Raw genomic sequence first — 17,257 nt, forward strand, 5'->3', positions numbered from 1 at the left:
TTGTCTGCTTTTAGAATATCCTTTAATTACTAAAAGACTAGAAGGAACTTTTTATAAAAAAAGTTTTTCTGCTGGACACAAAAACCACTTCCCCAGTCAAAAGCACAGGGAGATAAGCTTGAAAAGCAATTCCACTTTTACTGCTTTTAGAGACATAGAATTCATTCTAATTTTGTTAGAGACATAGAAACACAATATAAAAACAAAAATATAACCATACCAGATATATGTCTATCCTGAGAATAGTTATATCTCTGATAGGAGCCATCAGGATATCTCCTCACATCATCAGAGGGATGCCTAAACGATTCTTCAGCAACATCTTCTATAATCAAATGCCTTTGGTCTCTTAGAGCGGGCGTGCCTGGCCTATTTGCCTCATATATTAAATCACTACTATCTGCAGGATTAGATTCCTCAATTAGAGGAATCGTAAAGGGTGGATTGTAAAGATAGTGTTCCTGAGAGACATTTATCGGAGAAAAATCAGGATGAAAGTTCTTCAAGGAACTGTTCTGACTATGAATGTTGCCATCACGATAAAGTGATGAAGAACCAAGTCTTATGTTAGGTCGTTTTGGGGCCTAGAAAGAAAAAGAATACTTAGGATTCATTTTAATAAAATTATATTATAAATTTTTTTTATTTTTTAAGCATACATGTCACTGTTTCAACAGAAGAAGAACATATTAAATAACATTTTGTAGCACATTCATATTTCTGGATTTAAAGAAGTTTATGGTTCAAAATAAATAAAGAACATTATTATATTCAGTCAAGCTTTTAAAATAGGTCGTTTCAAATAGAAATAAGACATTCCGTGGGTGTTTATATTAATTTTAAGCTAATTTTCTCAAATGCATTAAGATGTTGTTTAATATGTTCTTACTGGTTCACTGATTATGAAAATTATTTAATTTAATATAAATGAAAACACAAGGATATAATATTAAACTTTTAATAATTATTTACTTTGCTTATAAAGTTTCCGACATAGAATTATCATAAAATATGTGTCAAATTAAAAAGTATTAACTACAATTTGATACAACACGAAGCATTTTCTTTGCTTAAATAGTTAGTCCATGAACATTTATTTTAAACTAATAATTGTATAAGACTGTAGGCTGATGAATTATGGATTGCTAAATAATTGACAGTGCTTCAAACCAAATATAATTTTTATAATTGCTTTAAGAAGTGCCAGATTATGGTTTATAAAAAGAACCAAGTTCTAGGATTCCAGGGGAGACCTAAATTTTATAATTTATGACAAACAATAAAAAAAAATTATTCAAACATTATTTTTAAACCGTCTTGAATGGTTGATTAACATAGTAAAATATAATAACAACAAAATGAATAATATAAATTTTTTAAATGAATGTATATGTTTAGGAGTACAAATTAATTTTTCAGTTATTTTAGGTTGAACAATTAGGTATATAAAATGCAGAAGAAACATTTCAATTTACCAATAGGTCATAGTAAACAGCAAAAACATTGAAGTGTAATGTTTAATAATAATAATTTTTACAGCAAAACTAACATATTACTATAGTTTTTAGATAAAAAAAATAATAATTAATTTGTACAATAAAACAAAAATATTTATTTACATATTTGTAACACAAACAGTAAAAAGTTTATTTTATAATAATAATTATAACAATCAGGGTTGGCAAGTTTTTGACACATGACGGTTTTTACCGGTTTATACTATGGTTTTTACTGTCATGTCAAAATACCCTCTGTCAAAACGTCAAAAACCCATAGTTTTGATAAAACTGTATTTTAATTTGAGTTTAACTGCTTATGATTTAAAATTAATTCATTTTTGGGCAATAAAATTAGAAAAAAAGAGTTGAAAGATATTTAAGAACAGATTTTTGCCCTTTTCCAACATGATTATATCAAATCATAGTATTTGAAGTAAAATATTAGGATACTCTGTAAAATTTTCAACATTTCCAAGCATCATTTTGTTTGGCATATTACCTTACTGAAGAATGTCAAGTCATTCCTGACTTAGACTTTGTTAGTAGTTACAAGTTTTGAAAGTTTTGTTTAGCTTATTTCTAATATTTAAGAAATGCCAAATTTTAAATTCTTCTTTTTAGTTCTTGAATTTATTAATAGTTCCAAGTTTTTTTGTTTGTTTGCTTATTTCTAACAATCAAGAAGCGCAAAATTTTGAATCCTTTGCAAATCAAGCTATAATGATAAAAGTTAAGTATCACTATTTTCAATAAGTATATTACAATATTTCTGTATGAATGTATATCCTTCTATAAGAATACATGTATATAGTTGTAAAATCAATAGCAATCATTTACAACATTCATTTATAAAGGCAATTAAGTTAACCGTTTTTTTGTTTGTTTGCTTATTTCTAACAATCAAGAAGCGCAAAATTTTGAATCCTTTGCAAATCAAGCTATAATGATAAAAGTTAAGTATCACTATTTTCAATAAGTATATTACAATATTTCTGTATGAATGTATATCCTTCTATAAGAATACATGTATATAGTTGTAAAATCAATAGCAATCATTTACAACATTCATTTATAAAGGCAATTAAGTTAACCGTTTTTTTGTTTGTTTGCTTATTTCTAACAATCAAGAAGCGCAAAATTTTGAATCCTTTGCAAATCAAGCTATAATGATAAAAGTTAAGTATCACTATTTTCAATAAGTATATTACAATATTTCTGTATGAATGTATATCCTTCTATAAGAATACATGTATATAGTTGTAAAATCAATAGCAATCATTTACAACATTCATTTATAAAGGCAATTAAGTGAAAATAATATATTGTCCGCTATATGCCATAAATTAAAAAAAACAGTAGGTTTTTGACGGTTTTTACCGGTAAAAACACAGCTTTTACCACTGTCATGTCAAAAACCAGTTTTTGACGGCAAAAACCCAACCCTGACAACAATTACTAGTTTGTTGCTTTTTTTCATCGATAATCCCTTTAGAACTTTTCTTTACAGCTAGTTAAAGTTACTTAAAAAAAACTCTCATTTTTAATCATAAAATCATTTAAAAATCTGACAAAAAAATTTATAATTCAAATTTTATCATTGATTTTTTCATCAAAATTTGAATGAAACAATCAATAATCTACTATAAAACTCTCAAATTGAGATTTATTTGAGACACAATAATGTATTTTACAATCACAATTCTTTTAAAATAAATTTGCTATTTATCCAGTTTATTATTAATGCAAATGAAGATTATAAAATATTATCTGGTTGTTACATTTTAATGTTGCATTATTTTTAATGCTGGCTTGGCGATAATTTCATTGGTCAAAATATATTATCATTTCTAAGGAATAAAATTAAAATAGAAAAATATTATAAATACAAACCTGAGTAGAAGAAACAGAATTTTCAAGATCAATTTTTTCATCTTGGCATTCTCCAAAATCGGCCATACTATATTTGCCTAGAACAATTGATTAAATAATTTATTATAAAAATTAATTTATAATAAATGGTTTTAATACTAAATATGACCACAGTAGATGTAGAACAAAATGCAACAAACAGTTGACAAACTGTCATTAATACAGTATTACTGACAAACAGATAAAGAAACAATATTGAATATGATGGGATTGATTGCAAATTTTTAACCTCTATATTGCTGCAAAATTTGCCTGCTATATTTTAGTCCAAAATACTAATATTTTATTCAGAACATATATTACAGAGATAGATTTGTATAAAAATGACCACACCTTTTTGTTTGATTGAATTAAATAAATTATTATGCAATAAAATTTCATTCATTTTTACTTGATCATTAATTTACTACATCTGAAATGCATAATGCAACAAACAGTTCTGAAATTGTCAGAAAATAATAATATACTGTTAAGCTTTTAACAAAAGAAAGATAAATGTTTCAGAATATTGGCATTTTTGGAAAAATTAATAAAATTTGACATGAATATTTATTCTTTATTGATGTTTCTCTTATTATATGTAGAGACTTGATAAATTCAAGAGGCTGATTATTATTTTAGGAAATTAGTATTAATGGCTTAAAAAATTGCAAAAAAAAAATGCATAAAAAAACCGTTTGTAATTTTGAACGATTTTTAATTAAATACGATTTTTAATTAACATTAAATTAAATTCACATTAAGACACAGTTTTATAAAACTTATCAACATGTGCAAAATTGTGCGTTGTCAAATTAATATAACAACCCGGTTAGTTACATAAATATATATGCATCGCATGAGTTAAAAAATAAATATAATATCAGATAAGAATATATCTGTAAGTACAACAAAGTAAAAACTTCGGATGATAGTACAAATACAAATATGTACATAAAAACAAGAAGATAATAAGCAACACAAAGTATTATATTAATTGTAATAGGTTACCTTAGATGTCTGAAAGTAAAACTAATTAATTTACATTTGCTTTGTGCAAAATATTTTTGAAGTAATAAAATTAAAACATATTTAAATTTTTCTTTCATTACACGAACACAGCAACAATCACTGAGGTATATATATTTCTAATACAAAAATATACAAATAATAAATATAAATCATAGATATAAATGAAATATCATCAGCTCTAATTTTCCACTATATTTTATGTCATTTAATTATTTACAAGCATTTTTATTACTACAAAGAGATTAAGTTCCGCTGACAACATCAATCAATAGAAAAGGAAAAATAAAACACATGGGTAGATTATGTATGACTCACCATAGAAATATTAAATCCAAGATCATAATAAGGACAACAAACTCGCTTCAAATACCTTAGTTAATAAATTAAGGCAACAATGGCTTTTACTGACATAACAAACATTCATAGTTCACACCTAATCCTAAAGATCTTCGGCAAATATCCAATTTTCTCCCAAAATAAAAATAAATATAATTTTTTATTAACAGAGTGCGTCAAACCGAAACTAGTGGAATGGATTATGCTACCATCTATTGAGTAAAATAAGAACAAGAGTTTTCACGTAATCTTTTTTTCTCCATATAATTTTTTTTTATATATTTTCTTTTACATATAAAAATGTATTATTAATAGTTAGAAATATCTCAATGATAAAGTAAATTCAATTTTTAAAAATTAAATTAGTTAATTTTATTATTGTGAAAGATAAATAAAAATTATTAAACAAGAAAAGACGAAACAAAAAATATATTTATTTAGAACTTTTCTTTAAATGTTATAACTTGAAGCGTAAGGAATTAAAATACGATAATGCAATGCACTTGCAAAGTCATGTATTGAAGAGAATGCAATACACTTATAAAACTCAAGTGCAATAATACAAAACTAATAAAAAAATATACTTTTATCTTTAAAAAAAATACATTCAGAAAATATATTTAATGGAAAATTTTAAAGATTCATGATATTTTTTAACAGCACAGTATCAAATTTGTCCAATTGGAATAAGTAAGGTGTATTTTAAAACTGTAACAAGTTTTTTTTTAAAGTACTATAAATACTGTTCTCTGGTTTGATAGCATATGCATATCTTTATTAGTTTTGTAAATGAAAACTCTAAGCTGACTGCGACTATCAATCTCTAACAGCGAAATGTAAAAAAATTTGTCTACAATCAATATTTAATTACGAACAGCGCAAGTTCATTAACTTGAAGTCACCGAAATGTAAAACTTAAATCTGACCATACTATCGAATGCATTTGTAGTGCTGCCATCTATATCGTTATTTTAAAACTTTTATATCAGTTGAAATGTGTTTGATAAGTGGTCCCTTATGGAAAAATTATTTAGATTCTAACAAGGAGAACAATAGGACGTAATGAATAATTGAATCTAACTCGAGTTTCAAATTTCGGAGTAAAAATGCAATGGATATGAATTGGAGCAGATCTTGACCCACTAAAGTTGTGGGATCTTCAATTTTTAACAATAACTTTAAATTAATTGTTTACAACAATTTTTAAAGATAATAATTGATGATCAATAATTTGTGTGCAAGCAACTACATATTGTATGCATACAATTGTAGCCCTTCATCTGGGGCGTTCGGAGAGGAACTCTGTTGTCCGAAATATTTAGTTGATTACTGTTAAAAAAAATTTATTAAATAGTTGAAAGGCAAGCTTTGAGTTTAAATTTTAAATGAGATTATTTTTCTTAATTCTGTTTCACCTATTTTGCGAACTGGTAAGCAAAAAAACCAATCGAAGAACAAGAATAAATAATAATGTTCAAGGCGTAAGAGAAAAAGGGGCTCATAACATGGAGCTGAATCTCTCTCGATTTGAATTACGACAATATTTAAATAACATCAACTATTATAAATGTGAACTTCCGAAAATAACGTTTATTAATCTGTGGCAAAACAGCTCTGTATCTCGTATATTTTTATTTATTTATTTTTGTGCTTTCGTGGCATCAAGGAAATATATCGCAAATTCATGATAGATAGTTTTTTGTTAATATATTTTATTAAAATACAGTAGGGCGCCGATTATCCGAACTGTTCGAGTTGTTTAAAATCTAGTATAAATGATTATTATTTATGCATTAACTTCCCTTCTCACTTTTTCCTGGCTTAGGACTGGCAGTACTATCTAAAATAGCTCTGGCGTGTTTAAAAATTTTTTTTTTCAATTTTTAAATATTTTTTTATTTATTTTTTAAAACTTTTTTTTCTTATTTTGAATTTCTTTATCATATTTCAGCTTTTCATAATAATTTTTTTTTTTTGACAATTACTGATTTTACCACATTTTTCTTTATTTTCCATTGTAAAAGAAATCCAGCAAAGACCTTTGTTTCAAAGAAGATGCTCTTTTTTAGCTGCCATATCACTTATTCTTTTTAAATAAATCAACTGATTTGGATCAATTTTGGATTTTTGACGTTCTAGACTGTCAAAATGAAGTTCGCATTCTCGGAAGATAATTTTCAGTTGAAGAGGGCTAAAGAAGTGTGTAGGTTTAACTATATAACAATACATGTATGAATGGCTACTATAAGAAAACTGCTAAAAAGGGTTGTAAATTAAATATGGTCATCAAATGTAGTGAACATTATTTATTCTTCTAAATTTAGAAAAATTGTCGATCAGTTAAAAATTAATCTAAACTTAAAAAAAAAAAAAAAAAAAAAAAAAAAAAAAAAAAAAANAAATACAGTAGGGCGCCGATTATCCGAACTGTTCGAGTTGTTTAAAATCTAGTATAAATGATTATTATTTATGCATTAACTTCCCTTCTCACTTTTTCCTGGCTTAGGACTGGCAGTACTATCTAAAATAGCTCTGGCGTGTTTAAAATTTTTTTTTTTCAATTTTTAAATATTTTTTTATTTATTTTTTAAAACTTTTTTTTCTTATTTTGAATTTCTTTATCATATTTCAGCTTTTCATAATAATTTTTTTTTTTGTCAATTACTGATTTTACCACATTTTTCTTTATTTTCCATTGCAAAAGAAATCCAGCAAAGACTTTTGTTTCAAAGAAGATGCTCTTTTTTGAGCTGCCATATTCCTTATTCTTTTTTAATAAATCAACTGATTTGGATCAACATCATTTTGACGTTCTAGACTGTCAAAATGAAGTTCGCATTCTCGGAAGATAATTTTCAGTTGAAGAGGGCTAAAGGAGTATGTAGGTTTAACTATATAACAATACATGTATGTATGGCTACTATAAGAAAACTGCTAAAAAAGGTTGTAAATTAAATATGGTCATCAAATGTAGTGAACATTATTTATTCTTCTAAATTTAGAAAAATTGTCGATCAGTTAAAAAGTATTCTAAACTTGAAAAAAAAAACGAGTTCGGATAATTAGACGTTCGGATAACAAGGGTTCGGATAATCGCGCTCTACTGTATTTTATTATAATATGCAATAGCAATTACTTAGGGAAAAACAATTGTTAATGCATCAATGAATTTTTGAAGAAAGAAAAAAACAAATTTAGCATCATTTTTTTGGCAAACCATGATATTTTTTTTTATTCTCCTTTAAAAAATTAATAAAGAACTAACATTGGCTAAGCTATCTAAACTGTCCATTTTTGGCCAAGTAAAAGTTTACCCTACCAATCATAAAAAAAGATTTCCCTTTAAAAAAAAAAATTTTTTTTTTCAAGTATAGCATTGCAAAACAGATACAATATTTGCAGCAGTATTTAGGAAAATTACGAATTCATTATTATTTCATTACATCGAATTAATGTCTAACAAAATTCTAAATTTAAAAAAAAATGAAAGAAAGAAAATTTGAATCCTAGAAATATTTTTAAACTTATATTTGATGCATTTATGACCTCCAAACTAATAGAATATTGTTGCAATTCTTGGATAATAGGTGATTAATGATATCGAAAATTTATATGCCACAAATTACTGTGCAAAAAAATGTGGATTCAGGAAATATTTTTTTTAACAAAATGTTACATTTTATTCTTTTAATTATAAATAAATATAAACAACTTTCCTTCAGCACTTTTTTGTTTGTTTTAATATATACAATTATTTGATTTCGAATCAACGATTGAACAACATACAACTTGAACCTAAATTATTAAAAAAAAATTTAAAAAATTTATGCTTTTAAAAAGAAGTTTTCATTCCATTATTTAAACCAACTGTATCACACATTAAAATAAGTTAGCCACGTTGCATTTATCAATAAAAATTATGTATCCACAAAGCTGTTTAATTTTTTTTCCCTTGTTGGTTATTAAATTGATTTCAAATAACTATTAATACCATTTTTAGTTTATCCTTGTCCACAGGATATCTTTTCATGGATAACTCAGTTGTTTTCCGCAACTAGTCATATTCAGCTGTCTAAGATGAAGTTATAACCATGAAAGTTTTTGCCGTCTAAATACTTCTATAACTATTTATAAGCTGATTAACTCGAGGTTTTCTCAAATTGCCATGACAATTATTGCGTCAGATGAAAAACGCATTAACGATAATCCGGAACTGACGATACGTAATTAAATATGCGGTTTTCATAGATTTTACTGGGTTTTAGCTTAAATCTTGCCATCTATTTCCTTTCAGTATTTAGGAAAATATAATTCATCTTTTAAACTGCTACAAAATAGCATGTTTAGACTTAAATTATTTGAGTTTTATTGGATTTTCAAGAATTATGTCTAAAGTTATAACAAAGTTTGAAAGCATTTATTTTTTTTTTAAGAGAGGTAGGAAACTGTACCTTATGGAGTTGGAAAAAAGACATAAATAAAAATTCCAGCAAACGATAGCTAACACAATCTGTTTCTAATTTTTAATTTAATAAAACACACAAAAAAATATTTTATTAATTTCTTCGTTTTCTCGCCTTTTTTGCTATTGATTTCTACAACGACTTTCATTCCCTAGAACACCATATTAATACAAATTTTACGAATTCAAAAAGAACAGAGAATTCGCTTTCCAATGAGGTGCCCAGGTCCGAGTCCCAGCGATGGCTGGTTGAAACGAATTCTGCTCCCGGCTTGCAATGACCGTAGTGCTGACATGAAATAACCTCAGTGGTAGACGGATCATAAATTAGAATCCCCTAGCCGTAAGGCTAGCCGTGGGAGGTTAACGTGGTTTTCCTCTCCGTGTTATGTAAATGGGCGTTAGTTCCGTTGCTTGCCTCCACGGAGGCTTGTCTGCTTTTTTACGATGTATTTTGGGTAAAAACTAATGAGCTTGAAATGAATGGGGCGTGTAGAAAATTGTTAAATACGATGGAATACAAAAAAGTGACATTTCATAATAAGTCTGAGAACTGTTAAATACGATGGAATACAAAAAAAAAATGACATTTCATAACAAGTCTGAGAGCTGTTAAATACGATGAAATACAAAAAAAATGACATTTCATAATAAGTCTGAGAACTGTTAAATACGATGGAATACAAAAAAAGTTACATTTCATAATAAGTCTGAGAACTGTTAAATACGATGGAATACAAAAAAAGTGACAGAGAGGNCAAAAAAAGTGACATTTCATAATAAGTCTGAGAATTGTTAAATACGATGTAATACAAAAAAAGTGACATTTCATAATAAGTCTGAGAACTGTAAAAAAAGATGGAATACAAAAAAAGTGACATTTCATAATAAGTCTGAGAATTGTTAAATACGATGGAATGCTAAAAAAGTGACATTTCATAATAAGTCTGAGAACTGTTAAATACGATGGAATACAAAAAAAGTGACATTTCATAATAAGTCTGAGAATTGTTAAATACGATGTAATACAAAAAAAATGACATTTCATAAGTCTGAGAACTGTTAAACCGTACGAGCTACTCTGTGCCAAAAATTACCATGCCATATACAATACGAGCCTCTCTGCAGTCCGTAAAAAGGCAACTACTGAGTTAAAAATTTAACGAGTTGAAATTACCATTTTTGATTTTTGAACTTATCGCTTTTTTTTCTAAATTCGAATTTGTTCGAAAGTTATTGCAATTTTAAGTGCCTTCTAATGAGTTTTTTTTTTATCAATTTTTGTTTTAAATAATGACTTTTTATTCATCGTTGTTTGACATTTTATTTATCTTTCTCAAAAACTTTACTTTATAAGAGTGAGAGGAAATTAGCAAAAAGAGAAAAGTGTTTCCAAACTTTGAACGACTTCGATAGTCAGATCAAGTATCGTCTTCTAAAGAAAAATAATGATAAATTAGAAAAAATCACAGTGGTTGGCGGGCGGAGCCTCTTAGTAACTTTAAAAAATATATATTAGAATATAATAACTTCTAAATCAAAACTAAAAGTTTAAAATTGAGTACTTGCACTTCAAGATGAAGAAGATCTCTTATACCCACACATGAGACTTATGACGTCAGCTGATGATTTATAAGCAAATGGCGTGTTAAAATTGATCTAAGTTTTCCACATAAATTNTAGAAAGTGCCACTTAAGAGAATTGATACTTGACGGGGTTTGCCTTACGTGAAATAGAATGGAAAGAACAGTTGCTAACGTAAACAAAAGCCACGTTTCAACAACCAATCAGGATCGAGATATCCATACTACGTCACTTGCAGGTATCCCATTCAGAAACAAATAAATATGAGTTAAAAAGAGCTGTCTTTACTCGGTAATTTCTTGACCTCTCTTAATATGTATTGTTTAAATCTATGTCAAAATTGAACTCAAAAACGTGTCACAAACTTACTTTCAAACGAGGAGAAAACAAAAACGTAATCAAAATGAAGAAGACGGAATGAAAATAATTGTATGAAGAATCTAGAAGGTGTTTCCAAAGAGTGCATCTAACATCCTTTCTATTTGCCAAGGCAATTAAACAGTTTTTCATGATTTTTGTTTTACCTTCCTCTGTAGTAATTCGTTAGATTTCAATGGCGTTTTGTTTTTCCTTCCATTAAAAACTAATTTCTGACACCCAAATAACTTTATTATTTCATTAGCTTCATCTTTGACTTAAAGTCATAATTTATTTATTAAAAGCATTATTACGAAAAATCCTGCATTATTGATTGGTGAAAGAAAATTAAGTTTTCTGTATCTTTAAAATGTTCTCTATTTTTTTTAAATAAAATAAAACATACGTTAATGAGCCTCAAGTATCTGGTTCTGGGTATTAGAGACCTTCTATACTGTAAAAAATTCCAATTCTAAATTTTGCTTAAAAATACTGGCACCCTGTGTGCATTATCCATAAAATCCTGCATACTGTAAAATCCGTTTTTACAACAAAAAAAATTATATCGTAATTTTTACACTAATATTTATTTAATTATAATAATTTCGCAATAAATATTACTGATTACTGTGAAAATTGCAATACATCATTTTCGCTCCGTAAACTTTTATCGTAATTTGTAATAATTTTTTACAGTTTATTACACTTTTTCATTTGAGGTGCACCAGCTTTAAGTTGTACAAGGAAGTCTAAGAAATGAACTTAAATTTAATTTAAAATTACTCGACTACGAAATATTTGGGAGAGTCTGGTTGGTAGGGCGCTGGACCCATGTCCAAGAGGTGGTGAGTTCAATCCCAGCCGATCGAAGAATCTCCGTTTGTATAATGTTGACTGGTGCAAGTTAAACCTATCGGAGTCTCTATGTCCTCCAAATTCCTACAACAAATCAATACCTCTAAAGCAGTGTTTCTCAACGGGGGCGTTGGGAGTATGCTGAGGGGCGGTGGACATGTTTTGGGCGGCAGGGGGGCGTTAGGTATGTTTTGGGCGATGAGCATGTTATGTTATTCAAATTTAATTTTAATACTCCTAAATAAAATTAAGAATCATTTAGTAAATAAAATTAATCTAAAATCAATGATAAAGAAAACAAAGATTAAATTAATATAATAAATTTAGATTATCTGATACAACATTAGTACCAGCAGTAAAACGAACTTATGCAATACATATTCTCCGACCCGAATCAGCACAGCGCATAGGCAATTACTGTAAATATCTCTGTTCAAGTTTGTATTTTCTCTAATCATGGTAATATTATTGTAGAGCTACCACAACGACTGCTTATATTCAAAATGTTTTTAGCTCATTGTTGTAATTTCATGATGAATGGGATAGGGGCCGCTGCGCGGCCCAGGTGCCCAGTTGTTTTTAAATAAAGTAAGTAAGTAAGCACAGCGCAGCGCATGAGTCAGTAGTTTTTGCCTCTGACTCATTTCTGCCATTTGGTGAGAATTAAAGTGCATGCGCTTTTTGTAAAAATGTTCGATTTGACCCGTGTTTCTTATGATGGTTTAGTTTGCTTCCTAGCAGTTTTTTACCCAGTTTCGATTCGATTTCATTGTTTATTTGGCCAGGTACGTTTGTGAATTAGTTCTTAATCGTAAATTATTTATTAATTTGAAAAAACAGTTGATTTTCTTTCATTCGTATTTTGCTGCCACCAACAATGTCGGTTAACATAAAGAAGTGTATTCAATACAGTGTCACGTACTTGAAGTTTAGATTTGTTCAATCGCCCTCGAACTCTCAACTACCCATGAATTTATTTTATAACAAAGTTTAATATAATGAGACAATGGAGCCTTCTCGTTAGCAGAAGCATTTGCAAAATATTCATCCTCACAAACAAAATAAAGATTTGTCATTTTTCACGAATATCAAAGACAAGTTTCTGAAGGCACCTTTGGCCTCAGGCTTACTGACAACCTAATCACAAAAATGCGATGATGGTTTGATAAGTTCTTATAATATATCAAAATTAATTGCTAAATCTGGGAAATGTCATACCATCGGCAAAGAATTGGTACTGTCGGCTGTTAAGGAACAGTTTTACACTATCCAGCCTCATCCGATTTAATCAAAAATATCCCTTGCAATAGTGGGTCGACATGGTGGGTTTTTCGCCGTTTTGAAGAGGGTTGTACCAGATATTTTAGCAGTTCACTGCGTGATTCACAGACAGTATTTAATAAGAAAAAACCTCAGCGACCGTTTGCATCAGTCATTGCAGTATGTTATATCTGCTGCGAACAAAATTCGCAGTAATGTTCTCAATGATTGATTACTCAGACAGCTGTCTTAAGAAAAACTATGAAGAATATCGCTTGCTACTACACCCTGATTCGCTGGCTTTCCAAAGGAGCCTTGTCTCAATAGGTTCTTGAATCTTTTCGACTCTGTGCTTGAGTTCCTCGAAGACAGAATGTAGTTCTGAGAGACAGATTGCTAGAATTTAAGATAGACGTTGGTAGATTTACTTGCAAAATTAAATGGTGTTAATTTGCAACTTCAAGGTGACAAACTCAATTTGATCCCTACGAAATCAGTTATTTCTACATTTCAAAAAAAACTTATTTTTTGGTAGCAGAAATTTGGTTGGAATGAGTTCAACCAATTTCAAATCTTATCGTATCTTGAAAAGAATGGCGAAATTTCCTCTGATGTTCCTCCCAAGAATATAGTTAACATCTTGACTCTTTGCACATGGACTTTTCTGACCGTTATAAATATGTTTTGTTCTGTTTCCTTCAATGGGTTATTAACCCTTTTTTTGAATATTGAAACAGAAGAGATTCAGGAGGAATCGGTCAAACTTTCAACTAATGAAGCTTTGAAATGGTGATAACTCACAGAATTTTGCATTCAAGGTAACATCAGTTGCCTCTACTCTGGACTGTCAAAATTCATTATTATTTTCAAAATTATTTTCAATTTCCTTCCCTTTCTCTTACTTCGTCGAACGTGGATTCAGTGCTGTTATGGATCAAGTCACAAAAAAAGAGAAATAGACACGAAATGATGCAACGAGGGGACTTGCGTCTTCACCTCAGCAAAAATATTGAGCCGAACGTTAAGAAATTGGTTATGAACCATCAAGTACAATCATTCCACTGACATAGTGACTTGATTGTTTCGTTGATACTACTTTTATTTTTGGGTGTTTTTTTAATTATCTAATTAAGAACAGGGGACTCTTTTTAAGCATAGTTTTCTTTTTTGTACTATTTTTTTTCATTACCGTATTTATTTTTATTATGACAAATAGACTGTGATTACCTGCCTTGAGAAAATTATCGAGTTAACGTACACATTAAATTTTTTTAAAAAAAAACAAGCAAATTTAACGTTTGAAAAATTGCCTAAAAATGCATCTTATAATTCAGCGCATCCCCTCCGTCCTCATGCTCTAAATAACTGGATTATCACAAAGGGGGGCGTTGATATGTTTTTTGCTTATTAAGGGGGCGGCAACGTTAAAATTGTTGAGAATCTATGCTCTAAAGGTACTGAATCGGAGATTGATAGTTCTCTGGTTCAGGTCAAAATTACGATCTGCAGATGGATGGATGGTGTGTGAATGTGTCTTCCCTGTAAAACGGGCTGTGGTGTATACGAGTGGCAGAAGTCGAATTCCTAACCATAGATAGTTACTCTGGAAAACAAGACAGCAACAACAAGAAGAAACATTTATTCTCAGCAAATGATCAAAATAATATTTTTTTCACATTTTGATAAATAGTAAACAATGAGATTATAATATATTCAAAAATAATTCAAGCAATTTTGTTTCCACTTAAATGTGGAATTTATTACAAGAGTATATCAATGTTTTTACCACAATTAATCTACAAACAAAACCTAATACTGCAAAACATGTTGTTAAATTAATCACAGGTTAACATTAAATAAGTAACGTCACACAATAGTTGAGCTTAAGCTTCGTTGAAGTCTGATTTCGCAGGCTGTTTTAATGTCGGAAATTTCATTCAGGAATTTCTCCTTCAGTGTCAACTCTCTCTTCTCGTTTCTCACTCTTTCTAAGGTAGAAACGGGTTGATCATCTAAATGTTGCAAGTGTTCGAAATGGCTAACGACGAAATTCCTGAAAAAAGAATACACAAAGTTAAAATTTGGTCAATTTTTATCAGAATACTACCTAAACTTCCTAAAAATAAAATAACAGTTAAAAAAAGTTCTTCATAAAAAAAATTTAAAAAAAAAACCAGACGGGAAAATTTATAATTCGTTTTATTTAATAAATTAATAATTAAATTACTCACTTTTAGTATGCTTATAACTAAGTATCAATGCGACAAAAAAAATTTTTTTAATGAATAATTTAGGGGGAATTTTACAAGGTGTTCCAAAATCACATTCCTTTTTATGTATTTTGAAATCCACCTCAAAACTGAAATCGAAAAAAAAAATCTAAATTCGGAATCTCAAATTAATATTTCTGGCGAAAACCTGTTGAGGTTGCCGGGATTAAAAATATCAAAACCAGTTTGATTGCTGGTGAAATTTGAAGGTGCTTGGAATAATCGTTTTTCCACTCATCCTTGTCCCCCTCAGGCAATCAAACAAGTTTCGATGTTTTCAGTATAGTCTTCCTCAGTAGTGACTCATTAGATTTTGATATCGCTTTCGTTTTTCACTCGCTCAAATTTTAATTTGCGACCTTAAATGCTCTAACTTTTTTAATTTCAATTTTAACAATGATTCTAAAAATATATACCAAAAGTAATTGTTAAAAAGCACCTTGCTTGCATATTATTGTATTTTACAGTGTACAAAACAAAAGATGAACATTCCCTTCTGGTCTATTGATAAGGTTTTCACATACTACTAACATGTAGTTGTAACAGTAATGGTTATGTAATTTTAACGGTAATAGTTTGATATCTTCGAATCGGTAAGATTAAAGTAATCACTAATTACAATCCGCAAAGCTAAACGCAAAATCGACTAAGTGAATTTTAACTCTTTATATTTCTTTTTCATACATTTTCCTTAACATCCTCGTCAACATATAATAACTAAATTTAATTTACATAGTTAGAATGCATTCACCACACTTTTTAAACAGCTCTTCCTAACAAAAATTGTAATCCAAAACTTTTTTGACTATAATAGGCAGGATAAATCTACCACAGTTATACTCTTCCCAATCTTTTTAACCAGTTTTAAGAATATATCGAAGATCTAAAAATAGTTTCAACTGGATAAAATCCTTTTTCATCTGGTCTTGATGACTTAAATCCATCTCTTAGAAAATATCATCAACTGAAGTGAAGTTGAAGATGTCTCTTGAATTGGAGTAGTTGATGACAAAAACAAGAACATGGTTTAAGTGTGCTTCAAATAAAAATGGCAGTTCTGCTCGAAGGAGATGATCTTTTAAGATAACATATTCTTTCTATGAAGCACATGTACTTAAAGAGTTTATATCTTGTCTAATGAAGTAGGAAAAGATTAATTAAATTGTTGTTAATACCAATATATAAAATACTATGGGATTCCCCTCTAATTCGCTGAGCTTGATTTCTTATGAGGTATTTCAAAAAATCGCATCAGCAGAAATCATTATGTTCTGTAGCAATCACGGCAAGCTTTTAATTATTTGCTATTAAATTAAATCACGAGAGGAAAAAATATTTTTTTTAAATTTATTAAAATTTATTCAAAAAATATATAATTAACTAAAATTGACGCCCGGTGGCTGAGCGGTAGGGCTTGGCGCTGTCGTGCCACAGGTCCCTGGTTCGATCCTCGGGCCGGGCAAGGTTGACTCAGCCTTTCATTCCTTCAGTGGGTCGATAAATGAGTACCAAGCATGCTTGGGAACTAAACACTGGGGGTTCCGCGTTCGGCTGACCACCTGACCGGAACATCTGTTCCTGCACCCCAGAGCCCAAAGGTCAAGAAAACTGAGATGGGCACAGTAGGCCTTGGCCCTCTACGGGCTGTCGCTCCGCTGAGTTTAGTTTAATGACATAAAATTATAAATTTTTT

General features: G+C 29.1%; 2 protein-coding genes across 4 annotated transcripts in view; both read right to left on the minus strand.

The window, feature by feature from the left end:
• Positions 1-4,976, minus strand: part of LOC107454397 (adenomatous polyposis coli protein) — an 89,516-nt gene extending 84,540 nt beyond the window's left edge. For all 3 annotated transcript variants that reach the window (XM_016071591.3, XM_043046521.2, XM_016071590.3), the window contains exons 1-3: positions 4,755-4,976; positions 3,390-3,466; positions 221-584 (exon numbers count right to left, since the gene is read on the minus strand). In XM_016071591.3, coding sequence (XP_015927077.1) covers positions 221-584; positions 3,390-3,455 — 430 coding nt within the window. In that variant the 5' untranslated portion in view covers positions 3,456-3,466; positions 4,755-4,976. The remainder of the gene's footprint in view (positions 1-220; positions 585-3,389; positions 3,467-4,754) is intronic.
• A 9,941-nt stretch (positions 4,977-14,917) lies between these two features.
• The window catches only part of LOC107454405 (leucine-rich melanocyte differentiation-associated protein), a 70,042-nt gene continuing 67,702 nt past the window's right edge, over positions 14,918-17,257 (minus strand). The window contains exon 3 of the mRNA XM_016071600.4: positions 14,918-15,347. Within this exon, the coding sequence (XP_015927086.1) occupies positions 15,161-15,347 (187 nt within the window). The 3' untranslated portion in view covers positions 14,918-15,160. The remainder of the gene's footprint in view (positions 15,348-17,257) is intronic.

This window comes from Parasteatoda tepidariorum, chromosome 3 (assembly GCF_043381705.1).
Source record: "Parasteatoda tepidariorum isolate YZ-2023 chromosome 3, CAS_Ptep_4.0, whole genome shotgun sequence".
Classification (NCBI taxonomy): domain Eukaryota; kingdom Metazoa; phylum Arthropoda; class Arachnida; order Araneae; family Theridiidae; genus Parasteatoda; species Parasteatoda tepidariorum.